This window comes from Antechinus flavipes, chromosome 3 (assembly GCF_016432865.1).
Source record: "Antechinus flavipes isolate AdamAnt ecotype Samford, QLD, Australia chromosome 3, AdamAnt_v2, whole genome shotgun sequence".
In the NCBI taxonomy this organism is placed as follows: Eukaryota; Metazoa; Chordata; class Mammalia; order Dasyuromorphia; family Dasyuridae; genus Antechinus; species Antechinus flavipes.
Genome location: NC_067400.1, coordinates 425837028 through 425856527, shown reverse-complemented (window position 1 = coordinate 425856527; position 19500 = coordinate 425837028). Strand labels below are relative to the sequence as shown.

The following is a 19500-nucleotide window of genomic DNA, read 5'->3' as shown; positions in this document are numbered from 1 at the left end:
AGCAATTGATTAATTCATATACAAGTTTTGATTTATAATGAGAGAAGAAAAGGAAATGATTTCTCATTAAAACCTGTTGAGAATGAGGCTAAAATTGTATGTTCAATCAATCATGTAAGTCTCTTAGTTCAGACCTGGTTTCACAGACAGCTAATACCCTGAGCTAGTCATTTTATAATTTTATTCCCTGGTTCATCAGAGACTCAGTCAGAAAGGGTATACATGGATCAATAAAATACCATTCAATTAATTGTGTCTCAACAAACAATAATTATATGTGTCAATAACAGAGGAAGAAGGGAGAGAAAAGAATGGAGGAAACAAGCATTTATTAAACATCTACTGCATGTCAGTTACCAGACAAATTGTTTAACTTATTTGATCTTTATAGTAATTCTGTGATAAAGATGTTATGATCACCCAATTTTATAGATGAGGTAGGTAGACCAAACAAAGCAAATTGCCAAGGATTATAACAGTTAGCAAGTGGCTAGATTTGAACTCAGGGATTTCTCATTCCAGGTTTAGAGATCTATCCACTATGCCATCTAACTATCTCTAACTATATCATCTAACTATACAGTAGATAAAACAATATGGGAGACAGAAAGGGAAATGAGCTTCCAGAAGAGTCCCTATCAATCAATCAAGTCCATAAGTAGAGAGAATGTCTTTGGAAAGAAGATACTTCCTTTTCTCAGAAATTGGAAAAAAGGAAAAAGAGGAAACTTATAGTTCATAGCCTTGCTAATTTTCATAAAGTAGGATTGAGGTTCTCCCTTAGGCAAAAAGCTGATTCTGAAGTCAGCTAGTCAGCAAGATGAGAGTTCAAACTTGAATTCAGATGTTTATTGGCTACGTGACCCTAAGCAAATCACTTAATTTCTATCTATCTCAGTTTACTCAATCATAAAGTAGGGATAGTAATAACATCTACCTCTCAAGATTGGTACCAGGATGAAATGAAATAATATTTTTAAAGCACTTAGCATAATTACTGACACATAATAAATACTTAATAAATTATTGCTTTCTTACCTCCTCTACTCTGGAGTAAGAGTGGGTGTTAGGAAGGATATAAGAAAGTGAGAAAATAATTTTAGGGATACATATTCCCATCAGTGTCATCCTTGCTTGCTATTTCACTTACCAAAGCAACAGAGCTGAGCCAGATGATGAGAATCATGGAAATTTCAAAGCACCCATGTTTTACTGTCCGATAGCAGGTTTTCCTTATATTCCACCAAATCTTTCCTTTTCTAGAGTTCACATTGGCCTCACAGTAAGGAAATCTTCTTATGCAACCTATTAAAAACAAAATTGTAATAAAACAACAAATATAAATTGGTGGATTAAATAACTCTTTTTAGGCAAGCTTCTTTAATCTCAATAGTTATTTCTGAAATTGTCACCTGCTATCTCTATGATGACTACTACAAGGAAAGGATCCACATGTGCGAAAATGCTTGTAGCAGTTCTTTTTGTGGTAGTAAAGAACTGAAAAATAAGTCAATGCCTATTATTGAGGAATAGCGGAATACATTGTGGTATATGAAGGTAATAGAATATTATTGTTCTATAAAAATAATGAACAAGCTGATTTTATTTATTTTTTTAAATAACTTTTTATTGATAGAACTCATGCCAGGGTAATTTTTTACAGCATTATCCCTTGCATTCACTTCTGTTCCGATTTTTCCCCTCCCTCCCTCCACCCCCTTCCTCAGATGGCAAGCAGCCCTTTACATGTTGAATAAGTTACAGTATATCCTAGATACAATATATATGTGCAGAACTGAACAGTTTTCTTGTTGCACAGGGAAAATTGAATTCAGAAGGTATAAATAATCCGGGAAGAAAAACAAAAATGCAAGCAGTTTATATTCATCTCCCAGTGTTCTTTCTTTGGGTGTAGCTGCTACTGCCCATCTTTGATCAATTGAAACTGAATTAGCTCTCTTTATCGAAGAGATCCCCTTCCATCAGAATACATCCTCAAACAGTATCATTGTTGAGGTATATAATGATCTCCTGGTTCTGCTCATTTCACTTAGCATCAGTTCATGTAAGTCTCGCCAATCCTCTCTGTTTTCATCCTGCTGGTCATTCCTTACAGAACAATAATATTCCATAACGTTCATATACCACAATTTACTCAACCATTCTCTAATTGATGGGCATCCATTCATTTTCCAGCTTCTAGCCACTACAAACAGGGCTGCCACAAACATTTTGGCACATACAGGTCCCTTTACCTTCTTTAGTATCACTCTGGGGTATAAGCCCAGTAGAAACACTGCTGGATCAAAGGGTATGCACAGTTTGATAACTTTTTGAGTATAGTTCCAAATTGCTCTCCAGAATGGCTGGATGGAACAAGCTGATTTTAGAAAGCCCTGGAAAGATTTATACAAACTGATGGTGAGCAAAACAAGCAGAACCAGGAATACATTGTACACGAGAACAGCAAGAGTTCACGATATCAACTATGAAAGACTTTATTCTTCTCAATGGTTCAGTAATACACGGCAATTTCAACAGACTTTGGACAGAAAATGCCATCTGGATCCAGAAAAAGAACTATAAATACTAAATGTAAATAAACACATGCTGTATTCACTTCTTTTTTTTCTGTTTTTCTTTCTCTCTCTCTCAAGTTTTCCCTTTTATATTTTTCTCTCCCAAAGTGATTCTTAAAGCAATGTATATTAAAAATAAGTAATAAATTTAAAAAAAACCAGATATTCCACAAACAGTTCATTAAGCTCCAAAAGTATTTGTTTTGTGGGGTTTTTTAAGTGAATTGAGAAAACCACTTGTAGATTCTATTACTGAGTCCAGGACTACATAGAAGAACAGTGACACTCATGAAGAAATCTTGAAGTATACATACATATAAGGACAGATTATTATAATAATAGGAAAGGAGCTTCAAGCCAAGCCCAGCAAAGGATAAGCCTTAAAGTCCCTTCTTTGAGAAGAGTTTTGTTGTTGTTGACTTGCTTTAGTTGTATCTAACTTTTTGTGACCTCATTTGGGATTTTCTTGGCAAAGATATTGAATTAAATTTACTTTCTCTTAATAAGGACATCATAATTTTTAAAGCTTATCTTCTATAAAAATAGGCTGAGAATTGGATTTTTGCATGATACAAGTGATGTCAAATTGCAGCAATGCTGTTGTTGGCTAGATCTTAAATATAAATTGAGTAGTTGAACCAACTCATTTTGAATATGTGACACACTGCCATGAACCCAGGTAATGTCAATATTGAACCACAATAAGTAATGATATCTATGTAATATGTTGTAATTACAACACTTCCATTCTCCAGTTATCTAGTATGTACAACCATTAACATGATAAAATCCTCTCAGTACATGGCTATAATTACAGACATATGTCATAATTAAATCTATGAATTTTTATGAAATAAGTAATTAAGCATGAAGGATGGTATGACTAAAGAGTCTTACTCTTTACACAGAAAATTTTTTAATCTTTATGGACAGAAGCCTTAAAGTAAATATTCCAGAGTTCACATTAAATAAATTATAAGGAAATAGGAAACATGGAAAATTATATGTGTGTCTATCATATAATATCAACAAGTAACTCACATAATATTAATGGCTATCGTGCTCTTAGGACTTTTCATTTGGGATTTCTTTCAGAAACTCACTAGTGGATTCTATTTTCATTTTGAATTCTTATTCTAATAAGTCTGGGCAGTTTCACTTGATTTTTAAAAAAAACCTATCCAGGCATTTATGGGGTGGACACAATTTTCACATAATCTGATGTTTCTTAGATTATCTCTTCTTGAGCACGTTAATTGTTTAATTTTTTTATGACAAAATTTTACATTTTCTTTGCTATTTTTATTTTTCCTTTTCACTTAAAGATATTTATTCATTGTGTTTAGGACACTGGGATATAACATATATTCATGATGCTGAAATAGTAATGAATGGTTTAAAATGAAAAGTATTACAAACTTTATTATTATTAATGTTTGATACAAAATTCAAAACAATAGCATAAAATACTAACTGTGGTATTCTATGTTTCACTTACCATATGTAAAGCAGGCACCTGGTTCATCTGATTTCAGAGGTTTATCCATTGTTTTTTGTCCTTCCCCAGATGCAAGGATGGGAGCCATGCTATCTTCAAAGAAACTATTTTGGGTGAAGCCCTAAAAACCATGCCCATTCCCCAAGAAAAATAAAGTTTTCATCTTCTAAATGACTAGAGCTTATTTCAATGTCATTTTTTATTAAAAGAAGAAATTTATGCTAAATATCAATAACAAAATTATAGAATAAAAGTATAAACCTATATATTATGTCTAATATAAAGCCAACCTTACAGGTATATTCACACTTAATTTTTCTTTCCCCCCTTACCTGTGTACTGGATTTGGTAATACAATTGAATCATCACCAATTTCACCTTTTAGTTTCTTGCTCCAAGGTCATGATTCACATAGACCATGAAGTACGATAAGAATATCAAAACAACAACAACAACAAAGAAAATTTCAAGCATTAAATAATAGTAGAAAGACTCCAGGGAGTTGTAGCTTTGGGAGAATAACAGAAATTCAAAAAACAGATTTAATTTAAATGAGAAGGCTTCTATTCACTTGTAGTGATGAGAAAATCCAGATAAATTGAGGGATTCTTGTTGTTGCTTGTTTTGCTATATTGCTTAATTAAGTTTTTTTTCCCTTTAAACTGGTGTATCATTTGATGAAAGAAATATAAGTGGAGATTCATGCTATGATTCTTGAAATATGACTGCAACTTGGCTTTGTGGGAAGACACACATATAATAGAACCGTGAGCTTCAATTGGGAAAAAAGGAATCATCTTGATGCTAATTCAATTCTATTAAATGTAATTTACTAAGTACTTACTATGTTCAAGTTATTCTTTTAGGGGTTAAAGAAGATACAAGACTATATGCTCTGGAGAAGTTTATAATACATTAAGGAGGTTTGAGATGGGAAGTTAAATAACCATCATACAATTTAGAAATGGACAAAATCATAGTAGAAGTAGTTTTGCCAGGAATGAATCTGAATAGAGAATATATACACAGAATATCTAAGGCTAGAATTAACTAGAAATGGCCTATATTGGTTGAAATTAGAAGGATATTTCAAGAATGATTTGAGAGGAAGGATTAGAAGCTACTCTGAGGTCTCTCTGAAGACCTCTACTACTCAGGATTGCCAACATGTCAACATTTATTCACCTAGAATTTCTAATTTCTAAAGCAAATGGTACCTATTTTGTAGGTGTTAAAGTAGTTCATGCTATATTTTGAATAAGTAGAGAGGATGGGAAGTTCTTATCCTATAGTCGGAAGAAAAAATCCCCCCAAAAAAGAAAATAGGAAGAAAAAATATCCTGTATTATGTTCATTCTATATTTGTTTTTGGGACACAGGAAGTAACAGGTCTTGCCACAGATTAAGTATTTTCTATAATGTAGTTTTCTGAACTGAGATAAAAAGTTTCCAATAAAAAAGGGTTAAGAAATGTCAAACTGGTCACACAGATAAGAGTTGTTTAGAGTTGAGGAGTTAGAGATAAGAAGTAAATTCCAGATAAAATGAGTCAACAGAATTTGAAGAACAAGTAAATAGAAGTATTCTTCATGGTAAGTAACATGATTTGATACTAGCAAAACAAAGTGGATTCATGTGCAAAAATATTTGTTGTATCCTTTTTTGTAGTGGTAAGAAACTAGAAACTGAGTGGATGCTAATCAGATGGAAAATGGCTGAATAAATTATGGTATATGAATGTTATGGGATATTATTGTTCTATAAGAAATGATAAGGTTGGATTTCAGAGAAGACTGGAAAGACTTATATGAACTGATTCTAAGTGAAATGAGCAGAACCAGGAAATCATCATACATAACTACAGTAAAACTATATGATGATTACTTCTGATGGACATTGCTCTCATCAACAATTAGAAGATTCAGGGCAGTTCCAATGGTTATGTGATGAAGAAAACTATCTGCACCCAAAGAGAAGATAATGGACCACAAAATAATACTTTCATTCTTTTTTGTTGTTGTTGTTTGCATTTTTTCTTTTTCATTTTTCCCTTTTTGATGGGATTTTTCTTGTGCATCATGATATTTGTGGAAATATGAGTAGAAGTATTATATATGTTTGACTATATGGGATTGCTTGCTGTCTGGAGGAGGGAGTAAAGGGAAGGAAGGGAAAAAATTAGAACACAAGGTTTTATAAAAATGAATGTTGAAAATTATCCATGGACATATTTTAAAAATAAAAAGCTTTTTTAAAAAAGTGGGTTTATCCCTCTTGCAACCATAAAGAAAGAATGCTTAATCAAACTAGCAACAGATGATGACAAAAGATAAAAAACAGATAACTTAGTCACACAATGTTGAAAAAAAAACTCTTCTATTAACTAAATCAATGAAAATAGAATAACAAGAAGACATAATTTTCCATTAGAGATAATGGGGGAATTTCTTAGATTCAGGTTAACTAGATTTCTCCCTTGGTGCAAGACACATGTTTGGGGTTAGATCATCCAATAGGTAGTTGGATTTAGAAGTCTTTGAATAACCATATTTGGATAATAGGCATTAATCATTGGACTGAATTGGGAAGGAAGTTTCTAGCCAGGGTATCTTAGTATTTGTTCTTAGTCTTGTTTTCATTTTTTTTTTTTTTTAGTAAATTAGATAAAAGCATTTAATGGCATCGAAGTAAGAGATGACATGAAAGTGGGAAGGATTGCCATATAAGTCTCGCCAGTCCTCTCTGTATTCATCCTGCTGGTCATTCCTTACAGAATAATAATATTCCATAATGTTCATATACCACAATTTACTCAACCATTCTCCAGTCAATGGGCATCCATTCAATTTCCAGTTTCTAGACACTACAAACAGGGCTGCCACAAACATTTTGGCATATACAGGTCCCTTTCCCTTCTTTAGTATCTCTTTGGGGTATAAGCCCAGTAGTAACACTGCTGGTTCGAAGGGTATGCATAGTTTGATCACTTTTTGAGCATGGTTCCAAATTGCTCTCCAGAATGGCTGGATGTGTTCACAATTCCACCAACAATGTATCAGTGTCCCTGTTTTCCCACATCCCCTCCAACATTCATCATTATCTTGTCAGAGTTCCATTAAAAGAAATAAAGGAGAGAAAGGCAACCTTTAACATGTTCAAATTCTATCCTTATACAGACTAGTTATATGACCCAGGGCATACCATTCAACAATCTCTAAGGATATCTCTCTTAAGTTATTAGCTGCTAAACTGTTGCCAATCTGTACTTCTTGAAGGAGTTCCTTCCCTGGAAGATTACTAAATTGAAGAAATCAGAGTTGTGGGCCATTAGTTTTTCTTTTGATGAATATTAATAATGTAAATATTTATTATCACATAGGCTATAGTCCATGTAATTTTCTGCTAATAAAAAGTGTTTTTGTTCTTAAAGACCTAAACCACAATTGCCTCTATATCAAACAATATAATATAAAAACATTTCGTGTAATATTTCTTACCTCTTTGCTACTTTCAGTGTCCAATTCATTCTTAAATTCTTTGGTGGAATAGGCATTTTCAAGAACAGATTCTGTAAAAGCAATTGGTGCTGGTCCTGAGAAACTAGGATTAGGAATAAGTGAAGAAGAACCACTTTTGTTTTTGGCATATTTCTCCAAGCTGATTCCAATACTATCAATTCTATTTTCATAATTCTGGAAATTTTTGTTCATGTCATTAACTGTTTGGTTGGATGTGACATTCTTCTTCATATATAAATTTTCCTTTCCTTTGATATAATTTGATATCGTCTTCTCAGAAAACCCTTTTGCAATGAGGTCAAGTAAAGTTCGTTTTACATAATGTAAGCCTTTTTGAATCTTTGCCATTGCAAGTTTCAGATTATTGGATTCAGAGCTCACTTGAATTGCTGCAAAGTTCTCTGAACTAAATGAGCTCAACAAAGCCACAAACAGGATAAGTAACTAAATGAGGAATTAAAAAAAAGGAGCTTGTATTAGAAATGCATCTCTTGTATTCTGAAAAAAAAAGCCTTAGTAATAAGCTCTTTTAAATGTGCATTTCAGGTCAATATACAGATGAAGTAAATTCAGTAAAGGCAAATCTGCTTTTTCTCTTCAGGGCAACACACACACGAACACACACATTAAACATACTATATATGTGTTTAGAACACTCAAGAAACAAATTCATAGATGCAAAGTCATAAGCAATAATAATCTTGCTCAGAACCAGTGGCTCAGGTACTAGATCAGGTGTAGTAATAAGAGGTTGAGTTTGGAATCAAGAAGACTAAGGGTCAAATACCACTTCAGATAATTACTAGCTGTGTGAATCTACAGAAAAACAAACAAAACAAAACAAAACAACAATAACAACAACAACAACAACAACAACAACAAAACTTATCCTCTCTAGGACTCAGGTTCAACATCTTTGAGTAAGAATATTGGGTTTGGCCTCTAAGGTACTTTCCAATTATAATGTATAATTTTAATTTCCTAAACCAATCCAAGTGAAACCCCAGCTACATCTTTTCTTAGGCCATCCTGCTTCCTTTAATGGGACAAAGGAATTGATTCAGAGTTTAGTCGAATACTTGAATACATAATCACCAGGAATTTATTGATCCACATATTCAACAACATATTCTTTCTAGCTCAATACTTTCTTCACACTTCACATTTAACTGAGAAAATAGAATCTACTTGTATGAGTTATTTCTTTTCTTTCTCCTAATCACTTCCTCTCTCAGTCTGCTTTTCCCTTTTTTTTTTCAGCTCCTCTTTTCTTATCCCCTTCCCCTTCTACTTCTGTCTTCTCTTCTATTACTCTCCTTCTCTCCTTTCCCCTTTCCCATCTACTACCTTATAGGATGAGGTAAATTTCTATGCAAAAATAAATATGTATTTTGTTTTCTGTTTAAGACAAATCCAATGAGATTAAGGTTCAAATAATACTCATCCCTCTTCCTTCTTTCCCTCAACTATAACAGAACTTTTGTGTTTCATCATGTGAAATAATTTTATTTCCCTTATACAAAGCAACAACAAGATTGTGTGATGATCAACTACAATGGACTTTTCAACAATGAAATGATTCAAAGCAATTCCAATAGATTTGTGATGAAAAAACCATCCACATACAGAGAGAGAACTACGGAGACTGAATGTGTATCAAAGTATAGTATTTTCACTTTTTTGTTATTGTTATTTGTTTGTTTTTTTCTTTCTCAGGTTCCTCTCCTTTTGTTTTGATGTTTCTTATGCAGCATATGGAAATATGTTTTGAAGAACTGCACATGTTTAAACCTGTCCTAGATTACTTGCACTCTATGGGAGGGGGTGAGAGGGAAAAAGGGAGAAAAATTTAGAACCCAAGATTTTACAAATGTGGATGTTGAAAACTAATTTTTTTTCTTGTATCTGGAAAAAAATATTTTTTTAAAGTAAAAAGAGAAGATATAGTCAAAAAGAAAGAAGAACCATGAGAGAATAGTGTTACAAAAATCCAGAGAAGAGAGGCTACACAGGAGGTGAAAGTGGTCAATAGTCATGTCACATATACAATCTCTTGTCATTTCTTGTCCATCCTACCTCCTTAACAATGGAGATATATTATCACATGGTCTCCACCCTAGTTAACTCCCTCATCAGCTCAAAAATTTATTACTTCAGTAGCCTTTTAATTAATCTCTTTTCTTTTCCTTCATTTGCCATATCTTGTAATTGCCAGTACAACCTTGTGTAACTTTTCATTTATTATTTTAAAAATGTTGTAGATTCTACCTCTATAATGTCTCTAAGATTTTCACATCATCTCTCTTCTCAAATGACTACAATTCCTCATTTGGTTCTCATTGCCTCACTTATACAACAGTCTCCTATTTTTTTTTCTGCTTTCAGCTTTTTAATTGATTCTCCACAGAAATGTACAAATAATACTCATGACACTTGGGTCTGTCCATGTCACTCACATATTCAAAAATCTTCACTGGTTCTCTCTTGACTGTACAATAAAATATAATTCCTTAGATGCGGTATTTAAATTTTTCATACTATGATTCTCACCTTTGCTTTCATATTTTTTATAGTATCTCTCTTCTCCAAGAAAATGATTGTTTTCCAAACTTGACATTACATCTCCCCTCTCTAGGCCCTTAAATAACATTACAAATTACTCTCTCCTTACGCTTATCTCTTAAAATCACTGGCTTCCTGAATCAAGGTTCATCTCAAGCTCACCTCCTATAGGAAAATTCTCCTAAAGCTCCCCAGGTATTGTTACCTCTCATTCATAATTATCTTTGATTTTCTTCTCTTTGTGTATGTTTTATCCTTCTCAGTAGGATTTAAACCATTTTAAAGCTAAACTATGTATAACTTCGAGTCTTTATTCCCAGTATCTAGCACACAATGATTAATAAATGTTTGCTAAATTGAAAATCCTACAACATAATGACTAGAAAAATTAATAGTTTTGCTTCAAAATTATATAATGGCAGCTATAAGTTTACCTAGGATTAAAATAATGTAAATGCCTTTAGCTCAAAATCATAAAAACATTTATTAAAGTTTAACTTTTTTTGTTGAGTATTTGAACACTTTTGAATACATACCAGAATTTTTCCAATAATAACAATCATCACAAAAAAGACAAGGCATTTATTTTCACTTGCTATAGCCATACAGTCCCACATAGGCTCTATCCATTCACCACAAAGTACTCGGAACATCATCAAGAAGGCATGGAGGAAGTCATGCATGTGCCAACGTAAAAGTGGATGGTCAACACTTTTGAAGAAATGTTGTTCATAGCTTTCACCAAATTGCTGCATACCAACCACCGCAAAAATGAATAAGAAAATGAACACCACGAAAAACAAGCCTATAAAGACCTCCACAGAATAAACAATCATCTTTAACATCCTTTCACATGTTGACCAATATTTTGCCACTTTGAAAACACGGAGCTAAAAAAGGAAGCAGAAGAAATATAATTTTATCATTATAGATAATTGTCATTCTTTTAATTCCTCAAAATTAAACTTCTCCAGTATTAAAACATAGGTAAATCCAAGATTCTATCATTTTTAATAAAACCCACTGAAACCAACTTTTTTTTTGATCATCTCCAGATTGATTAGTGAGTTCTAGACCTTTGGTTTTTTGGAACTTGAGTTTCTGCACCTATTTGGTACTTTCTTTCCTGCCTCCAGTCTTGACCTCCTGAGCCTTAAATTAGTACACTAGATTCTAATTTCTTGATTTGTGTTCATAATTCAGAGATGCCATGAGGTCTATTAGTAACAATCAATTTCATAATGACTAACACATATAAAATTTAAAATTGGTTTAGTTTGTACTTACCAGTCTGAATGATCTGAGAAATGATAAACCATGAATCTTTGTTATATACAACTCTGCCAAAGCAAGTAAAACAATAAAACTATCCAATATGTTCCAGTCTGTTTTAAAATAATTATATGGATGTAGAGCAATTATCTTCAAAAACATTTCAACTGTGTAGATCACAGTAAAGACCTAAACAAAAATAAAACTTATTTTAGAAGCAAAGAACTGAAATTTATTCTTTTCTGCCTCTGAATAATGCTGTCATCTTATTTTTCAGAAATCAAAGCTAGTATTTAAGAGTATTAGATGCAGAAAAGGTGCCAATTGGCATTGTCAGAAGACATGACCTTCTTCAGGAGTTCCTTATACTCACAAAATGACAGGTCTAAAACCTAATCCTATGTTGCATCACATTAATTATATTTCCTCCTATTATAACAATATTTGTTGAAATTTGTGGATTTCATCATCCACATTTGTAACACCCATGATGTGTGTGGGTATGTGTATATACACAGAGGATTTAAGAGGATTGTCAATCCTCTTTTAACATTTTCTTCCACTTTTTTCATTCTTTCTCATTTGTTTGATTGATTCTTATTATCTCTCAGAGTCATTAGATTCCATTTGCCCTGTTCTACTTTTTAATGTGTGATTTTCTTCAATTAACTTTTGTTATCTCTTGTTCCAGTTGCTTTGTTCTAATGTCTAAGGAGTTTTTTTTTTTAACAGCTCCTTAAGTTGTTTAAGAACTTAAACAACAAGTTCTTACTTCAAAAACTTGAAGTAAGACAGAGTCAAAAGTCCCAATTCTTAAGATGGAGTCAATATGGCAGAGTAAAGGCAAGAAATCATTTATACTTTCCTCCAAATCCCTCCAAACACCTTTAAATAATGACTAAAAATTCTAGAGCAGCAGAAACCAAAAAAGACAAAGGAAAACAATTTTCCAGCCCAAGATTACTTACATGGTTGGCAGGAAAGGTCTGTTACACCAGAGGGAGAGGGAATACAGTTCAGCACAGACTGGTCCTTTGCAAACCAAGCCCCAGCAAACCAGGAAGGGGTTTGAGGGCAACTCAGTGACAGCAGTGGCAGTTTCTAGACCTCTCAGCTCACAGAAGCCAAAGACAATCTAGAAGGTGGGCAGGGAAGGTCTGTTGCACTGAAGTGACAGTGGAGAAGACATCAATATAGTCTTGGTCCACCCAAAAAAGGAAGGTTTTGGAAGCCACTGAAGCAGCAGCAGTAATAGTGGCTGCTTCCAGAACTCTCAGCTCACAAACTGTAACACAGGTTTGAACAACTAATCAGAAAGACATTCCATGGTTTTCTTTGATAGAACTATGGCAGGACTATGTTGCTTTGGCCATATCTGAATCTGGATTACAATATTGGGTGTCAATCTCAAGTGAGAATTTGAAACTCAGAGCTTGCAACCATAGTGAAGTTAGACTCAAAGTTCTAGGGAAGAAAAGAGTGCTTGTGATTACTTACAGACCAAAAGATAGGCCAAGAGAGTAGCAAATACACCTATCCTTAGATCATACAACCTTGGAAGAAACAGAAACTTATAGATCCCTAGTATTATTTCTGAAAACAGCTGCATAAAACCTCTCAAGTTTGGGATAATGCACTTTTTACTTGTCAAGCAGAGCCTTATTTTAATAAAGAATTAAAAGCCAAGTAATAGATTGAGAAAATGAGCAAACAACAGAAAAAAATTCTGATCACAGAAAACTACTATGGAGATATGGAATATCAAAACATACAATCCGAAAATAACAAAGTCAAACTTCCTAAATCCAAGAAAAATATGAATTGATCTCAAGTTATGGGAAAACTCAAAAAGGATTTTGAAAATCAAGTAAGGTACATAGAGGAAAAATTGGGAAGAGAAATAATGACACAAAACTCCCTGAAAAACAAGTAAACAGGATCCAGTCTGAGCCCAGACGAGAGAATAAAAACCACATGAAACCAAGCCTTTGGACAGAATACAATGGAATGAAGCCAACATCCAGCTCAAGATAGATTGCAAAAACTTCAAGAAAGGTCAGTCTCACTGTGGGCAAAAGGAGTGTTTAACCCAAGTCAGATAGACGTTGGGAAAATCAATGATAGAGTCTTAATCACAACAAATCAGCAACTAAGACCCTCAGTCCTGGTTAAATAGAGAAATACATCAGTGGAACAGTTTCCAGTCCTGGATCAGAAGGCAAACTTGGAAAATAGGCTGTTTCCTGAAGAGAGTAGGCAAAGCTATCCCCTTCAAATACAAGGGGACCCTGGGCTCAAAGCCAAGATTCTGTACAGGAATCTTGGAACTACTACCTTTACCCCAGGAACAAAGTTCCACTTCACTTTAAAGAGAGAGAAAAAAAAAAGATAGATTAAAAGAAAAGGAAATAAAATGAGCAAAATTTAGAAAAGAACCTTGACCATAGAACCTGCCTTATGATGAGAGGGCAGACCAAAACACAAACTCAGAGGAGGACAGAATGTCCACAGAATAAATCTCAAAGATTGAGATAAATTGGTCTCAGGTCCAAAGAGACTTCTTGAAAATACTCATAAAGGATTTCAAAAGGCAAATAAGAGAGGTAGAAGAAAAAATGAGAAAAAAACGAGAGGTATGCATGAGAGAGTCAACAGTTTGGAAAAGGAAGGAAAAAATTGTCTGAAGAAAACAACTCCTTAGACATTAGAATAAAGCAAATGGAACGAGAGATAATAAAAAATAACTGAAGAAAACCACACATTAAAAAGCAGAACAGGACAAATGAAGCTAATGACTTTGAGACATAATAAGAATTAGTCAAACAAACAAGAAAGAATGAAAAAGGTGGAAGAATATGTTAAATACTTCTTTGGAAAAACAGTGGAATTGGAAAAAAGATCCAGAAGAGATGATTTAAATATTATTGGTGTACCTGAAACCCATGACAAAAAAAAAAAAATCCTGGATAGCATTTTAAAAGAGGTCATTAAGGAAAACTGCTCCAATATTTTAAAATGAGAGAAGAAAATATTTATTGAAAGAATACATGGATCACTTCTGGAAAGATATCCCACAAGGAAAAGCTTAAAGAATATTGTTACAAAATTCCAAAACTGTAATCACAAGGGAAAAATACTTCAATCTGCCAAACAAAAAGAATTCATATATCAGGGAGCAACCCAGGATCTGGCAGCTTCTACAATAAAAAATCAGAGGACTTGGAATACCATATTCTTGAAGGCAAAGGACCTGGAGTACAATAAAAAAAAATAACTACACTGAGAGATTCCCTATCATCTTTCAGGGGAGGAGATGGAGCTTCAATTAAGTAAAAGAATTTCAATCATTTATACTGGAAAAAACAGAACTAAACAGAAAATTTAATTTACAAACAGAGGACACATGAGAACCATAAAAAGTTAAGCAAGGTGAAATATATATTAAACTCTTTATATCCCTAAATGGGAAAACAGTATCTGTAACTCTTGAGAATGGTATCTATCACTGGGGCAGACAGAGGGGGGCATTATTGGACTGAAGATGTGCTTGTGGATGGTCACTGATCAAGAAAAAGACATTAAGAAGTGGGAAATAATTTATATGGAAAATTCCATCCACATCCAGAGACAGTGCTATGGAAACTGAAAGCGAATTGAAGCATACTACTGTCATCTTTTGGGGGTATGTTTTGCTTTTTTTTTTTTTTCTCACAGTTTGTCCCTTTTGATTCCGATCTTTCTTTCCAAACATGACACATATGGAAATATATTAAAAATGAATCTAAACATATAATCTAAACCAGTTTGCTTGCTAGCATGGGGAGGAAGGAAATAAAAGGAGAGGGAGAAAAAAATTTGGAACTGAAAAATCTTACAAAAATGAATGATGAAAACCATCTTTACATGTAATTGGAAAATAACATACTAATAAATTAAAATTTTAAAATGAGAAAAGAAAAATATATCCAGAGTAGGGCAATGACCTGGTGGGGAAATGGAAGGGGTAAAAGGGATTGAAGTCACAATGTGGACCAGTGGTTGTATGACACAGGAAAAGAAGGAATGATAAAAGAGACAGTAAATAATACTTAAGAAGGGAAATGGTTTGGATAGGTAGGAGAATCAATTAAGGAATATTATAAAATCCCAGAGAGAAAGAGATGTGCAAAAGGAAAAGATGATCAATAATATAAAATGTTGTAGAAAAGCCAAGGATGAGATGGAAAAAAAAATGACCATTATATTTTGTAACTGAATGATCATTGATAATAGAGGAGAAACAAAGATAAATAAGAAACATTATAAAATAATTCTGTAGAGGGAAAAAAAAAAACTTATAGTGACAAGTCACAAGCTATAAAATGACAAACTTACCAGGTTTCCCACTGAGAGCTTATTGTAGAATTTCTCAGTCATTGGATAATGATCCATGGCCATAAAAATTATGTTAATAATGACACAGACTGCAATGGCCAATTCAAAAAATGGATCCATAACAATGTTATAGACACATTCTTTGAATTTTAAGCAAGGTGGAGAGCAATTCCAGATCATATATGTGTTGCAAAATTTATGCCACCAATTTGTACATGTAGGTCTGGAGTCATGAAGTCCTGTGAGGAAAAAAAATGAAGAAATTCAATTGTTCTATTTTTTGTACTTTCTAATGATAATGTAACACTTTCACATTTTAATTTTCCTAAAGAAATTTGAAGCCTGTTTTATGATTCTGAATTTGCTAACCAAATAATAGTCTCAGATAAAAATACAATATATTCTATTCAAGTCTCATATGATTTTCATGCTACAGAGAGTAAGCACAGAGAAGAATAAATAAGACAAAGATTAAAAATGAATACATATGTATCTCAGAGAAAAACACTTGAAATGTGGTGGTGAATGATTTCTTAAGAGAAGAAATCTTCTTAAAGAGGTTTTTAATTTCCTGAGATGAGGGCTCTGATTCTCAAGAAAAAAAATCTCGTTAATTTCATATTAAAATTACAGAAAAAAACTTGAACATGTTGCCTAGTACAACAATTACCTTAGGAAATGTTGAAAAAGGGGGCATAGTAGATAGAGCCTCAGGCCTGGAGTCAGAAATACCTGGATTCAAATTTGCTAGCAAACCTCAGACATTTACTAACTAAGTGACCCTCAATTTCTTAATCATGTTTGCCTCAGTTTTTTAATCTGTAAAATGAGCTGGAGAAGAAAATGACAAATCATTCTACCTTTGCCAAGAAAACCCCAAAATGTAGCCACAAAGAGTCAGACATGACTGAACAATAACATGCCCAAATTATTGTGTATTAGTTAGAACATACAGAGAAAATGATGTGATGTTCAAATTTGATAATACATTCCAAAGTTGAAAAACATGCTACAACCTCCTCATGTTTTCATTAAAATTTATTTTTATTAAATTCATCTGAAGAACCTTACATGTGATCTAAAGTTAGTTCCCAATTCATTTAAATTCAGAAAAAAAAAGCCATAACATACTTTCTATCACATTTAACATATTGGTTCTTCTTATTATTCTTTGTCTGATAGTTGGATCATCCAATATATTCATAGATTCGTAGCAGTAATTTTTGTGTCCTTCCTTCTGGTCTGTCCTTGCAGTGATTCCCTATAAGAAGATTTGAACAAAAAGTCTTAAGGCTGGGATTTGCCCACTGACTGAAGCCATTGAAGTCCATAACTCCCATTTAAGTTTCACAGAAAACATTTCCCACATTTCTGTGAAGTAATAGGCAATGCTTCATCAAACTCTGTCTCCACTAAATATTCATTTAACCTAAATCAGTGATTCTCAAAATGTGGTCTATAGGCTCTGCAGGGGTACCTAACACTCTTTCAGGAAGTCTGTGAGATCAGAATTGTTTTAATAATAATATTACAACATTATTTATGTATTAGAATACTCCCTTTTCCAACTATTTCTCTGCATAAAGCCAAATTTCCATCACATAATTTCAACAAAAACAACACTTTACAACAGATTGAGTCTACAAAAGAATTTAGCAATATTTTATTAAGCCAGACAATAGAGATTTGTAAAGACATGTAAAATAGTGTTACATTTCTCCCTAAATTGTTTTTGTTTTGGAAAACAGTTTTAAAAGAACACTAGTTTAAGTTTACACATATTGGATTTATTGCTATTTTTAAGCAAATTCATAAATCAATACTTAAAAAAAAACTATCTATTTTATTTATACTATATAAAACATTGCAATATGAAATCCACAGAAAGATTTCTTTGTAGTCCTTAATGTCCTTAATGAAGAGGTCCTGTACCAAAAAGGTAAAGAAACATGAATACTGTCTTCACATTCTAGAAATTTCAAATTTCTTTTTTCAGCTTCAAGGAGCCTTAGAAGTCAACTAATTTTCTGGAACTGTTTTTCAGCAAAGAATAGAATCTGTAGGCTATCACCAAGTTATGACTGTTAATATGAGCTAGCAAGGCCAACTAGAAGTGTCAGAAAAAAAATAGAACTTTATTTGGCTGATTTTCATCAACTAGGTCAAGGGTGGCATGGGGAAAATAAGCAATAATTTTAGGAATCCAAGAGTCAAACAAAGTTGAAGAAAAAGATTAAATTAAAAGCCCTTTTCTACTTGTAACCTCTTTTTTTTCTGAGAAAATTTTATGCAATACTAGGTATGTGGGTATATAAAATAGGTATACAAGTCATACATTTACTGATAATAAGTTATAATTTCATGACTCCCACATTGTTACACAACCCATAGGGGATTGTAACCCACAGTTTAAGAAGCTTTGCCCTAGGCAGCTCTCTAAAACTATAACCTGCAGAGTAAATAGAGGTGATATCATTGGGGAAATGTTGTTATAGCAATAAAACAATGGGTTTGATTTAAAAATAAAATCAAAGCATTCTCTTCAATACTAGGAATAGCAAGCAAAGAATTAATAGTCCTTTGTGTCCTGAAGGAATACATAATCTATTAGAGGACAACAACATGTACCCAAATAAGCCAATACAAAGTGAAAACAAAGTAATATCAGAGGGAAGGGGTTGAGGATAGGTCTAGGTGGTGGGCAAGTGGTTCTTGATCTGGGTCTGGAAGGAAGATAGGGATTCTGAAAGGCAGAGCTAAGGAACACATATATGCAAGACATATATGTCTATAGAAAAAACTGTTAAATATTTATAAAGAAAACAATCTTAGGCTGTTTTATGAATCATCCAAAAATCATTTTCCCAGTCTCTGAATAGCAATGAGAAGCACCATGTTGTAGTAAACAGAGCTTAGAGTTATGAAGAAAATAATAATTCAAATTCTAGCTCTGATAATTAGTAGCTGAGTAGCCATGAACATATCTCAGAAGCTCTCTGAGCCTAAGTGGAATAATAAAGTATCTACATTATATCATTATGAGCAAAGTGCTTTGCAAATTCTAAATTGTTATATTGCTGTGACTTGTTCCTAATGCTACTTTGTAAATGACACAACAGGAGAAGGAAGAGGAAAGATGGTAAGCATTTATATAGGACTTATTATCTGTCACATACTGTGTTAAGCACTTTTTACAAAAATCTCATTTGATCCTAATTTCAGCCTGGCAAAGTAGATGTTATTATCCCCATTTTATAGTTGAGGAAACTGACACAGAGATAAAGTGCCCTGACATAACTAAGGACTGTATAAAGCTTTGAACTTGTCTTCCTGACTTTAAGCCTAGTTCTTTATGCAATGTACCACCAGCTGCCAACTAAACAAGCCCCAAAGGAATAATTGTACCTTTCCAGATTATTCCAATCTTTCTGTCTTTATTTTGGAAGGGTAGAATCACTTATTCTATGATTTCATAGGTAAAGGGAATCTCTGAGGATGAACCCTTCCACAAACAATTCAAGTATTGTGCAAATTATTGTTTGAGGAAGTAGCCTGGAATATTGAGAGGGCCATGCATCAAAAATACAAAATAAAGTAAATTATTTATTTTAATATATTCAATCAATAGAGACAACTTTTATATAAGTGGCTAAATCTATATCATTAAAAGATATGTACATAGATGTTCAATTATATC

General features: G+C 33.0%; 1 protein-coding gene across 1 annotated transcript in view; it reads right to left on the bottom strand.

Moving 5' to 3' along the window:
* Window positions 1-19500, bottom strand: part of LOC127554586 (sodium channel protein type 9 subunit alpha-like) — a 128962-nt gene that overhangs the window by 66079 nt on the left and 43383 nt on the right. The window contains exons 11-17 of the mRNA XM_051986231.1: window positions 16935-17064; window positions 15804-16042; window positions 11445-11618; window positions 10694-11047; window positions 7575-8039; window positions 4078-4198; window positions 1151-1305 (exon numbers count right to left, since the gene is read on the bottom strand). Of these exons, the coding sequence (XP_051842191.1) occupies window positions 1151-1305; window positions 4078-4198; window positions 7575-8039; window positions 10694-11047; window positions 11445-11618; window positions 15804-16042; window positions 16935-17064 (1638 nt within the window). The remainder of the gene's footprint in view (window positions 1-1150; window positions 1306-4077; window positions 4199-7574; window positions 8040-10693; window positions 11048-11444; window positions 11619-15803; window positions 16043-16934; window positions 17065-19500) is intronic.